Source organism: Mobula hypostoma, chromosome 2, assembly GCF_963921235.1.
Source record: "Mobula hypostoma chromosome 2, sMobHyp1.1, whole genome shotgun sequence".
NCBI classification, from domain to species: domain Eukaryota; kingdom Metazoa; phylum Chordata; class Chondrichthyes; order Myliobatiformes; family Myliobatidae; genus Mobula; species Mobula hypostoma.
Window position 1 is genome coordinate 97,263,354 of NC_086098.1, and position 13,183 is coordinate 97,276,536.

At 39.8% G+C, this 13,183-nt stretch overlaps 1 protein-coding gene across 2 annotated transcripts in view; it reads right to left on the minus strand.

Annotated features, from left to right (window-relative positions):
* LOC134342316 (regulating synaptic membrane exocytosis protein 1-like) overlaps positions 1–13,183 on the minus strand; it is a 622,982-nt gene that overhangs the window by 227,366 nt on the left and 382,433 nt on the right. For both annotated transcript variants that reach the window (XM_063040293.1, XM_063040291.1), the window contains exons 14-15: positions 6,714–6,885; positions 5,169–5,322 (exon numbers count right to left, since the gene is read on the minus strand). In XM_063040293.1, the coding sequence (XP_062896363.1) occupies positions 5,169–5,322; positions 6,714–6,885 (326 nt within the window). The remainder of the gene's footprint in view (positions 1–5,168; positions 5,323–6,713; positions 6,886–13,183) is intronic.

The following is a 13,183-nucleotide window of genomic DNA, read 5'->3' on the forward strand; positions in this document are numbered from 1 at the left end:
TACTGTCAAGATGAAGCCACACTCAGGTTGGAGGAACAACACCTTATATTCCGTCTGGGTAGCCTCCAACCTGATGGCATGAACATTGACTTCTCTAACTTCCGTTAATGCCCCACCTCCCCTTCATACCCCATTCGTTATTTATTATTAAAAAAAATTCTCTCTCTCTTTTTCCCTCTGTCCCTCTCATTATACTCCTTGCCCATCCTCTGGGCTTCCCTCCCCCTTTCTTTCTCCCTAGGCCTCCCATCCCATGATCCTGTCCCTTCTCCAGCCTCGTATCCCTTTTGCCAATCAACCTTCTAGCTCTTAGCTCCATCCCTCCCCCTCCCGCTCCCACTTTCAAATCTCTTACTATCTCTTCTTTCAGTTAACCCTGACGAAGAGTCTCAGCCCGAAACGTCGACTGTATCTCTTTCTATAGATGCTGCCTGGCTTGCTGCATTTACCAGCATTTTTTGTGAATATTGCTTAATATTCCTTGCCTGTTTTGCAGATCTATGCATACAAAATCTCTCAGTTCCTCTACAGCTTTTAGAACCGTACCATTATCATACACTGCTCCTCTCATTATTCTGTCATTTTCTGTGATTTCCTTATCATGTCTACTCACAAAATGGACAACCTCACACCTGGCTGAACTAATTTACTTATATTTGCCACTTTAGTGCCCACCTAACCAGTCAATTGATATTTTCTTGCAATCCATAATTATTCATTCCAGTTTTGATGTAATCTATAAATCTTCTATTACATTTAAATAGAAATCACTAAACTGTACCATAAAAAGCTAAGGAGATAGGATTGTATCATGCAGAACCCTATTAGAAACAGCCTAGTCAACTAAAATCCCATTGTTTTTTTTTTGCGACAAAACACTCTGTGACTTTTTACTTTCCTGTCTAATACCTTGGTCAAATTCATATAGACCATATCAAAAGAATGGATCTCATCAACTCTTGTTCTTGACTCATCAAAAAATAGCTCAGCTATCTAAAACAGGAGGGCCCAATGGGTAAGATAATTAGAGGGGGACAGAGGAGAAATTTTTCATCCAGAAAAATGTTGGAATCCGGAATGTGCTGCCTGAGGGTGTGATGCAGGATGGTACTCTCACAACACTTAGTAAATATGTAAAAATGCACTTGAATCTCCAAGATATAGCTGACTACAGACCAATGCTGGCAAATGGGATTAGTATACTACATAGTAGTTGATAGTTGGCATTGATGTGGTAGCTGAGGACTGGTTTTGGTGCTGTATACTCTGAATTTATATGACTCTAAATTTAAGTGTTAATGAAACATAATCTTCTTTTAACAAGGCCATACTGATTGTCCCTGAATAACTTGTGTTTTGGATACAGGAAGCTAATTAGTTGGTAATGGATTATAATGTGGGACTAACTGAGGCTACTTTCATTTTTCAGGTGGTATGGTGAATCTAAGTATTTTTTAAACTGATGTCTAACTAGTAAATGATAGTGTGGGTCTGGATTTGCTAATATACAAATGGTGTATTGACCTCTATTGCAAAGGATTGAAGTACTAGATTGCTGTACAAGGTATCTGAGTCGACTTGAAGCACCTTGTGATAAATCTCTGTAGTTGAAGACACATTTCTCTTGGAATCAATTCAATGTACACTTGTTTGATCGAATGAAGGAGGCCTATAGTTACTGCAGTTCAGTGCTCTGTTGGAAATATACAAGGTTGGTAGATAGCAAAAGGCAGCTTCCTCCAGCTGGACATCTAGAAGTACAAAGTCTCGGAATAATGGACCAGAAATTTAGCATTAAGAAGATAAGTTTCTTAATGGTGAGGATGTTCAGCCACTGGAATCAATAGATTTTTAGATGCTAAGGGAATCAGAGGATACTGATCTGAGGAGGGGAAGTGAGTCTGGGACAGGAGAATGGCAGAATAGGGCTGGAGGAGTGGCCCACACTTGCATCTATTTCTTGCAAATCTTGTATCGTTTATACAATCTGTAATCTTGAAAAATCAGAAGATTGCAAATGCTAGAAATCTGAAATAAACAATGACTATCTTAAAATTTGGACTATGGCAAACACCAAAAAAAAAAATTGAATCAAGCTAGTTGTTAGCATTCCCAGTGACATTCTGCACATTATGCCAAACATAATCTGAAGTGAAATTGTGGAAGGAGCCTGGGCTTTCCTTTTTAAAATTCAAATATTAATAATATTAAAGTCCATTATTTTCTTGAAATAGATTAGCACATTCTGAACTACTTTGTGAAACAGTCATACATCTCAGATATAAAGTTATCCTGGAAAAATCAAGAGACTCCATATATATATATGGTCAGAAGATCTCAAAAATGAATTAAAAGGCTGTAATTCACCAGTCTAAAAGGAGCTAGAGGTTGACATCAGAATTAATTGGCATTTTAAAAGTGGCTAATCTAAGGGAAGATTCTTAAAGATAGTAAAAATCGTCCAAGTTACATTATTATTGTCAAAGGATTAAGACGTGTCTGTAATTTATTAAGTATATATTTGTTATGGGATAATTTACAGGTGTTCAAGAAAATTAGTTCTAGTTAACTGGGTGTTTTTTGATGATATGACAGAAAAACAGATGATAAAATTTATATTATATACTTGAACTTTTAAATATCAAAATATGTCAATGGAAAAAATTAACATAAAATGTAAAAAGGCAAGTATAGTTTCAAAGGAGCTCTAAAAGGATGTCATTTTCATTTATCAGAGTAGAGAATACAAAAGGTATTATCTAAACTAAATAGTGTTTCATTGCTTTTTGTGAAGTATTTATTAAGTATGAAATCACATTTGAAAATATATTCAGTATGTCAGAAATTTTTTGCCTTGCGCTTAAAGAGAACATTAATTAGATTATTTTAATCTACTGGTAAAATAATCGTTAAATGAAAAGGATAGGTGTTTGTATGCTGATAACCCAAAATATTTTGGGGACGATTGTCTTTTTCCATGGCTTAACATTTTAATAAGACTTAAAATATCATTTCTCATGATAAAGAGAAAATCTTATTTTAAGACCAGCCTAATGGTAAATTTTACCTTATATTTTACACGGTAATTTCAAATAATCAAAATACAGTAACTGAGGAGATTCCTTTTAAACACGCAGTTGCAGACTATCACCCAATTGCCTCTTCTTTGTTAAAGTGCAAACACCACAGTAGCCTTTAAATTCATGTCCCTTTTCTTCCAGGTCACATTCCCTCCATTTGTATTTTGGGCCATGCAACAATACAGAACCAGCTCGGATTAAAGTCATTTAAAGAACATCTATTTAAATATATCAGAGGCTAATCTAGCCTTCTCTGCTTTTCAACCTGACTGTGTTTGATCTTTTTCCTGTGCTTTTTATCCTGACTTTGGCATTTTACATAATTGAGTCCACCAGCAGATTCAAGCTTCTCACCAGCAGATTCAAGCTTTTCTCCAGCAGGTTTACTGGCTTTTTCCTTCCACACACAATCTTACCTCTGGTGTCCCTCAAGTCCTCCCTGTCTCCCATCTTCAAGCTGCCCCTCAGCAATGCTGCTTATCATATGGAATCTATTTCCACAAGAGTTGGCAAATCTTCCTTTCTTTTCAAATCTTTTTATTATTATTATCCAAAATTTACTGGAGTACATCGAAGTAAGCAACACTTACAATGTCTCAAGAAAAAAAACATTATAAAGACTGAAAATATTTTTGGTGATGGAAAAAAAAGAGAAAAGAAACCCTACTAAGCAAGAAAAAGTGTGGAAAAAAAAAGCTTCTAAAAAAAAAGAAGCTTCTAAAGACAGAGTTGACGTGGATAGGCTTTTCCATTGAGAGTGGGGGAGATTCAAACAAGAGGACATGAGTTGAGAGTTAAAGGGCAAAAGTTTAGGGGTAACATGAGGGGGAACTTCTTTACTCAGAGAGTAGTAGCTGTGTGGAACGAACTTCCAGCAGAAGTGGTTGAGGCAGGTTCGATGTTGTCGTTTAAAGTTAAATTGGACAGGTATATGGACAGGAAAGGAATGGAGGGTTATGGGCTGAGTGCAGGTTGGTGGGACTAGGTGAGAGTAAGTGTTCAGCATGGACTAGAAGGGCCGAGATGGCCTGTTTCCGTGCTGTAATTGTTATATGGTTATAAACATCAAACCGCCAGCAAAAAAAAGTACCAAAAATTCACAATTGGATCGTGGAGGAAATCTATCAATTAACTCAAATGATAATAACGAGCAAATGAACCCCATCCTTTCTCAAAATCAAACACAGGCTCAAAGGTTTGACTTCTAATTTTCTCCAAACTAAGACATAGCATCACTTGAGCAAATCTTAAACCTTCTTGCCAACTTCAGTGCCAGATGAGCAAATAATTCCCCCTTCCATATTTTGGAAATATTAAAGCCATCACAAAATCTATGGCAACTCTTTAAAATTGAATAAAACTGCAAGCTCACAATGGAGGTATCACTACAATCTCTCAGCTTCACCTTTGTGCACCACAAGGTGGCAGTTCATAAGCTACAGATAAAAACTTAACCATGCCTTTATTGTGTTCTGAACAATGATTTCAAGCTCTTCTGGCTGATTTTCCAACTCCTATCTCTGTAAACACAAATTCATCCAAAACTTATCTGTCCTAGTCCCAATTCACATTAGGTTCCTTCAGTCCTTGCATACTAATAGATATTGATTCCTGATTAAGCAATATCTAACTTTCACAAGACTTGTTTTTATTCAAATATTTAATCTCCTCCAGCCTTAAAATACACTGAATTATCTGCTCTCTTCTCATTCTGACCATATATTCTGAGCTCCATCATCTGTGCCCTCGCTTTCATTTACTGAAGGTATAACCTCTGAAAAATACTTTATTTGCCTCTCTGACACTCTTACCTCTTCTGAGATTCTCTTTAAAACTTACTTTTTCTTTTTGATCAAGCATCTGATGAACCCTTCATGGGAAATGGTATCATTTCTTGTGGAAATATATTCCTGTAAATCACCTTGTGATATTTTGCTTCAATTAAATCAAAGTACAAGTTGAAATTGCTCTTCTCATTTCAATTAACATTTAACAAAGTTAACCAAATATTTTTTACATTTAATATTTACGTTAGAATGTTTGCGGTTTCCTGGATTCTCAAAGGGATTATGTTAATCAATCACCTACTTTGTAGCCTTTTACTGGGACTTTCCCCATGGACATGCCTCCGTGGCATGTAGGGTGATGGCTGGGGCAGAGGTAGTGAAGATACGTCATGTGTCTGAAGTTTATACCAGTGTGGTTCATCATCCAGCAATGCCGTCTCCAGCTCTATAAGGATCTGAAAAAGTGCAACAATGTCATTTGCAGCAGTCAAGCAACGAAAAGGCTGTAGGGAAATTTCTGAGAGAGAACTGGATAAAGATTGAATTCAGAACGGGATGTGGATGATTATAAACTTAAGTGACAGATAGAGAAAGTCTTTTAGCAGGGAAATTGGGAATTATATAAATATCAGGGCAAGGAAAGTACCCAATGAATTCATTATTGGAAGCATGTCACCATGCTGCCTTGTGAAAACACCAAGGTCATTGTCCTTTTAAGTACTGAGTACTGTGATTCTAAAATAAGGTATCTCGTTTATTATTAAAATGGACATTATTATACAGCAAATACTTTCTGTCTAATAACCTTAATTAGTATTATGCATGAATACTTGTCATTGTAAACTGTGAGGCCAGATTTTTCTATTCAGTTCTATAATGTCAATGGTTATAAGGTAATTTCAGATTATAGTCTCTGAAGAGAGACCTTCTGAGATCACATGTTGAACTCCTTCACCTTCTCATATAAAACACATATCATCATCAGCTGTCCATGAGGAATGCCATGAATCATTTTTTTCATATTAAAATATTACATCTCATATCTTAACTTAAGCATCACTGGAGTGGTGGCTGCCGTTTAGGGAGAATGTCCTTTTGACCACCATTTGGTAAACTACTTTATGAATTGGTTTTTGCTTAGGGATACTGTAGTTTGATCGGTGCAATTGAAAGTCAACATAACATGGTCAGAGATCATTTCGAGATAAGAAGCAGTTATAAATTGTTTAGTTGGTTAGGAGAAATGGCAGATTTGTGGAAAGAAATGCCCTATGACCTGAAGTAACCTCAGCCCAGTGTTTGGCTGACCAGGATGAATTGTTGATGTAGGGAGAACAAGAAAATGGCATGAGACAGAAGTCTAGCTGGGTCAGATCCAATAAGAACCTTACACAAACCAGTCAAATAAGCCTGAGCCAATTAAATCAAAACATGACAGTCTGTTCTGATTTTAAAAAAGGATAAGAACAGAGGATTTCAGACGTAGAAGTAATGAAAACTCCATAGACCAACTATTGTGGAAGTTGATGACTTCACATTGAAACATGAAATAACACTGGAATCAAGAGGAAAGCCTGCCCAGTGCGAACTCCTGTTCCCAAGAACTTCACCTTCTCTTCTTTGACTAATTAGGGATTGTCAGCTAAACAGTGGGTGTGTGCACAAATATTTAGTATTGTATGCTTGGTTTAAACTGAACTGAACATGTTGTTAACTGAACCAATAAAGGTAATTGTTAGTTAATATAGATTCTGTCAGTGCCTAACCAATCATTACTGTCATGAGTGGAAAAAAGGAATGCTTTAATAATAATAAACCCAGCTTTAAAGGTGTTCGTGTATTTTACCTCTCCAAGAAATCCACTTTCTTCTTCTTGCACTCGGGGCTGATCCCACAATGTGATCTCTAACATTCGTTCTCGAAAGTCTCTTCGATGTACATGAGAATAGATAAATGTTTGGTTCCATTTTGGCTCTAAGCTTCTCTTGACTGTTTTGGTCCTCCTCTTACTCTTGTCACTGCCAGTTAAAATACACAGCTCAATTTCAGTTGCCAACCGATATCAAATAACCAAGTTCAAAATACAAACCAAGTCAAGACAAGTTCTGCATTTTCAAAGTGAATTATTCAAAGAGCTCTGAATTTTTAAAGAAGTCCTGAAAAGCCATAAGTTATGTATGTATGTATGTATTTATTTTTTTATTTAGAGATACAGTGTCGTACAGGCCCTTCTGGACCAATGAGCTGCACCATGCAGAGGCCCACCTATTTAACTCTAGCATAATCAACAGGACAATTTATAATGACCAATTAACCTGCTAAATGGTACATCTTTGGACTGTGGTAAGAAGTTGGAGCACTAGGAGGAAACCCATGTGGTTACGGGGAGAATGTACAAGCTCTTTAGAGATAGCAGCAGAAGTGAACTCCGAATTCTGATGCCCTGACTATAATAGCATTACACTAAATGCTACACTACGGATATTTGCTGATGATATTGACCTAGATCTAGCAAATACAATGTCAGCAAAGCCAGTGATGTGCCGTCACTACAGCACGACACTTTCAGTATCCACAGGATTTCAGCACGTGTAGCCTGTTACAGGAATCCTGAGGATACTGTGCATAATTCAGCACTCCTCCATAGTCAATGCTGCTCACCAGAATCAGCAACTGAAATACCAAAAACATCAGATAGTTATAAACCAATAAGATATCTTGGAAAGTTAATGCTTGGTAGAATATGCAATTGGCATACTGTAAATGAACAATAAACAAAATTCTAAAAAATCTCACTTTATACTTTTGTTTAATTTCTTCACACAAATATTTCAACATTAGACAAAATATTCAAAAGTTAAATTATGATTGTTCAGCTGGTCAAACAACCACTCCTCTCTCCCCATCATTCTCAAAATGAGTGTCCCCCAGGGTTGTGTGCTGAGCCCGCTATTATACGCTCTGCTCACACATCACTGCATGGCTAAACACCCGAGCAACCACATCACCAAGTTTGCTGATGACATGTCAGTGGTGGGGCTCATCACCAATAACAATGAAACAGCTTACAGAGAAGGGCCAGGCAAATAATATCTTCCTCAATGTCAAGACAAAGGAGAGTTCAGGAGAACTCGCACAACTAACACCCCCTTTACATCAGGGGCAAAGCAGCGGAAACTGTGAGCAGTTTCAAACTCCTGGGAATGCACATCATACACAACCTCTAATAATCCCAGAGCACACTCTACATAGTCAAGAAAGCTCACCAACACCTTTATGTCTGAGGAGGCTGAAGAGATCTGGACTTTGCATATCCACACGCACATCACTCTACAGATGTGAAACAGTGTACATTCTGATAAGCTGCATCACTGCTTGGTATGGAAACCGCAATGCAGCAGACAAGAAAGCTCTACAATAGGTAGACAAAAGTACCCCAAAGTATCAACGGCACCAACCTACCTGGCATCAAGGAGGTGTGTAGAGAAAGGTGCCAGAGAAATGCCAGTAACATAATGAAGGTTCCCACGCATCCTGTATCATAGACTTTTTGTCCCCCTCTCATCAGGGAGAAGGCTACTTAGTATCCATGCCACGACCACCAGACTCAAAATGGTTGGTTGGTAAATTGATGGAAAAGATCCTGAGAGGCAGGATTTATGAACATTTAGAGAGGCATAATATGATTAGGAATAGTCAGCATGGTTTCGTCAAAGGCAGGTCGTGCTTTACAGGCCTAATTGAATTTTTTGAGGATGTGACTAATCACATTGATGAAGGTAGAGCAGTAGATGTAGTGAAGATGAACCTGACAGAGGTGTATAAGATGATGAGAGGCATTGATCATGTGGATAGTCAGAGGCATTTTTCCCAGGGCTGAAATGGCTAGCATGAGAGGGCATAGTTTTAAGGTGCTTGGAAGTAGGTACAGAGGAGATGTCAGGGGTAGCCATAGCCCTCCATATCCCTACTATCCATGTAGCTATTCAAACTCCTCTTAAACGTTGAAATCATGCTACCACTTGTGCTGGCAGCTCAGTCCACACTCATGACCATCTGAGAGAAGAAATTTCCCCTCATGTTTCTCTTAAACTTCCCACCTTTCACCCTTAACTCCTGACCTTGCTCTTACATCCTATTGCTCTAGAAATAAATGCAAACATATAATTTAACATTTAGCGAAGGTTTGACATGACACCTAAAACTTTGACAAACTTCTATAGAGGTGTAATGCAGAATATATTGACTGGCTGCATCACAGCCTGGTATGTACACACCAATGCCCTTGAATGGAAAATCTTATAAATCGTAGTGGATATGGCCCAGTCCATCACAGGTAAAGCTGTCCCACCATTGAGCACATCTATAACAGACTTTGTCGCAGGAAAGTAGCATCCATCTTCAGGAACCCCCACCACCCAGGACATGCTCTCTTCTCATTGCTGCCACCAGGAAGAAGGTACAGGAGTCTCAGGACTCACACCACCAGGTTCAGGAACAGTTACTACCCTTATCCATTAGACTCTTGAACCAAAGGGGATAACTTTACTCAACTTCACTTGCTCCATCATTGAAAATTTCCCATAACCTATGGACCCATTTTCAAGGAATCTTCATCTCATGTTCCCAATATTTATTGCTTATTTATTTACAGTTATTATTTCCTTCTTTTTGTACTTGCACAGTTTATTGTCTCTTGCACACTGATTGACTATCCAAGTTGGTGCAGTCTTCCATTGATTCTATTATGGATTTATTGTGTATGCCCACAAGGAAATGAATCTCAGAGTTGTATATGGTGACATAAATGTACTTTGATAATAAATTTGCTTTGAACTTTGAACATTGCATTTATCTTCCTCACCAGTGACTCAACTTGCAAGTTAAGTGGTATGGAATCCTGCACAAATACTCCCAAGCCCCTTTGCACCTCTGGTTTTTGAATTTTCTCACCGTTTAGAAAATGGTCTATGCCTTTATTCTTTCACCAAAGTCATGACCACACACTATATTCCATCTGCCACTTCTTTGCTATTCTCCCAATCTGTCTAAGTCCTTCTGTAGACTACCTAACCCTCCACCAATCTTTGTATCATCCACAATTTTGGCCACAAACCATCAATTCTGTCATCCAAATTACTGACATATAATGTGAAGGAAGTGATCCCAATACCGACCCTGCAGAACATCACTAGTCACCGGCAGCAAACTAGAAAAGGCCCCCATTATTCCCACTCTTTGTCTTTTGTCAGTCAACTTATCTTCTAGCCATGCTAGTATTTCCTGTAATACCATGGGCTCTTATCCTGTTTAGCCGCCTCATGTGTAACACCTTATCAACAGAGCCAACCCACACCCTCTGTCTACCTGTCTGTCCTTTCGATGGAATGTGCATCCTTGGGTGTTAAGCTCCTCTTTCAGTTATGACTCAGTAATGTCTAGAAGGTCATACCTCCCAATCTCTAACTGCACAACAAGATCATTGACCTTATTCTCTAAACTATGTGCATTTAAATATCACACCTTCAGTCCTGGATTCAGCACCTTTTTGACTTTGCCCTCATGTTACACCTCAACTCATCCCTTGACTGTAATAATGCCGTATCATCCACCTGTCCTCATACTTGCATACCCACTGCTCCATCTTCAGCCCTATCACTCTAGTACTCATCCTCCAGCCACATTATTTAAACCTTCCCCTACAGTAACAAACTTATCTGCAGGTATATTGGTTCCCCTCAGGTTCAGGTGCAGGTCATATCTTCTCCAAGAGAAATCCCAATGATCCAGAAACTGAAACCCTGCCCCCACACCACTTCCGCAGCCACTCATTCATCTGTACTATCACCTTATTCCTGCCCTGACTGACACATGGTATTAGGAGTAATCCAGAAATTACTACCTTGGAGATCCAGCTCTTCAACCTCTTCCCTAACTCCATACTTTATACTTTACACTTTATTGTCGCCAAACAATTGATACTAGAGCATACAATCATCACAGCGATATTTGATTCTGAGCTTTGCGCTCCCTGGAGTACAAATCAATAGTAAATATTAAAAATTTAAATTATAAATCATAAATGAAAGTAGAAAAGGGAACGTAAGGTAGTGCAAAAAAAAACGAGAGGCAGGTCCAGATACTTGGAGGGTACAGCCCAGATCTGGGTCAGGATCCGTTCAGCAGTCTTATCACAGTTGGAAAGAAGCTGTTCCCAAATCTGGCCATACGAATCTTCAAGCTCCTAAGCTTTCTCCTGGAGGGAAGAGGGACGAAAAGTGTGTTGTCTGGGTGGGTCATGTCCTTGATTACCCTGGCAGCACTGCTCCGACAGCGTGCAGCGTAAAGTGAGTCCAAGGACGGAAGGTTGGTTTGTGTGATGTGCTGGGCTGTGTTCACGATCTTTTGTAGCTTCTTTCGGTCTTGGACAGGACAACTTCCATACGAGGTTGTGATGCACCCTAGAAGAATGCTTTCTATGGTGCATCTATAAAAATTAGTGAGAGTTTTAGGGGACAGGCCAAATTTCTTTAGCTTTCTTAGGAAGTAAAGGCGCTGGTGGGCCTTCTTGGCAGTGGACTCTACTTGGTTGGACCAAGTCAGGTCATTTGTGATAATGATCCAGAGGAACTTAAAGCTTCTGACCTGTTCCATTTGCGCACCACTGATCTAAATGGGGTCGTGCGGTCCCCTACTCCTTCTGAAGTCAACAACCAATTCCTTCGTCTTGCTGACATTGAGGGATAGGCTATTGTCTTCACACCATGCCACCAGGTTCTTAATTTCCTTTCTGTACTCAAACTCATCATTACCCGAGATACGGCCTACAATTGTTGTGTCATCAGCAAACTTTATATATTGTGTTCGATGGAAACTTGACTACACCATCATCGGTGTACAGTGAGTACAGCAGGGGGCTGAGTACACAGCCTTGTGGGACACCGGTGCTCAGAGTGATTGTAGAGGAGAGCTTGTCCCCTATTTTTACAGCCTGGGTCCTGTCTGTGAGGAAGTTGAAGATCCAGCTGCAGATCTGAGTGCTAAGGCCCAGGTTCCGGAGCTTAGGAATCAGTTTATTTGGAATGATGGTATTAAAAGCATATACTCACTGCACAGAACATCTTGCTCCTTTCTACCTATGTCACTGGTGCCAAAGTGCACCACAACCTCTGGCTACTCACCCTTCCTCTTGAGAATCTCTGCAGCTGTTCTGGGACATTGTGGACCATAGCACCTGGGAGGCAACACACCAACCTGGCGTTGTTATTGCGGCCACGGAATCTCTTGTCCGTCACTCTAACTAATGAATCTCCTATCACTATCATCCTGCCTAATCTTACCCTGCTGAGCCTCAGAGAAGGTCACAGTGCCATTGACCTAGCTCCTGCTACTGTGACCTGATAGGTTATCCCCCCATACCACAGCAGTTTCCAAAGGGTATACTTGTTGCTGAGGGGAATGGTCACAAGGTATCCTGCACTAACTGCTTACTCCCTTTATGTCTCCTGGTGATCACTTACCTACTACCTGAAGCCTACACTCAGGATGTGACCACCTCAGAAAAAGTCTCATCTATGAGGTTTTCAGCCACCTGGATGGTCCTGAGTATATCCAGCTCCAGTCCCTTGGCCTTGTCAGTCAGGAGCTGCAGTTGATTGTAACTTCTACAGATGTAGTCGTCAGGGAGACAGTCAGGTACCTCAAAATCCCACATCTCACAAGATAAACATTCTACTGCCTGAATTATCACCCTGCTTATACTTGCTATACCTCTAACTTCTCAAGCTTAAGTTCTAGCCTCTGCCTGTTCTTTCCTAAACCTGTTGAGCCAAACCCTGACCACTTTAACACTGTCCACTCCAACAATGGCCAGTCCACTTACACCTCGCTTCTTTTTATTGGCCCCTGCCAAGTGCCTAAGAGATCGTTATGATTGCAACCTGTCAAAAAGTTCTGAAAGGCCAAGAACCTTGTGCTGCCTCACCAACAAATTATTTTTCACAATGATTGTAGCCCGCAGAAAGTCCTAACGGGCCCCGGTTGCTTTTTCAAACCTGGTCCATGAAGTCACAAGGAACTGTTTCTAACTCACTTTGCGATGTCCCGCTGCATAGACAAGTCCTAACAGGCCCGAGTCGCTTTTTAAACCTCGTGTGCGAAGTCCGCAAGGAACTGTCTCCAACTCACTTGCGATCTCCCACTGCACAGACAAATCCTGACAGGCCCCAGTCACTTTTTAAATCTGGTGCGTGAAGTCCACAAGGAACTGTCACAAACTCACTCTGCAGTCTCCCTTTGTGCAGACTTGTATCACAT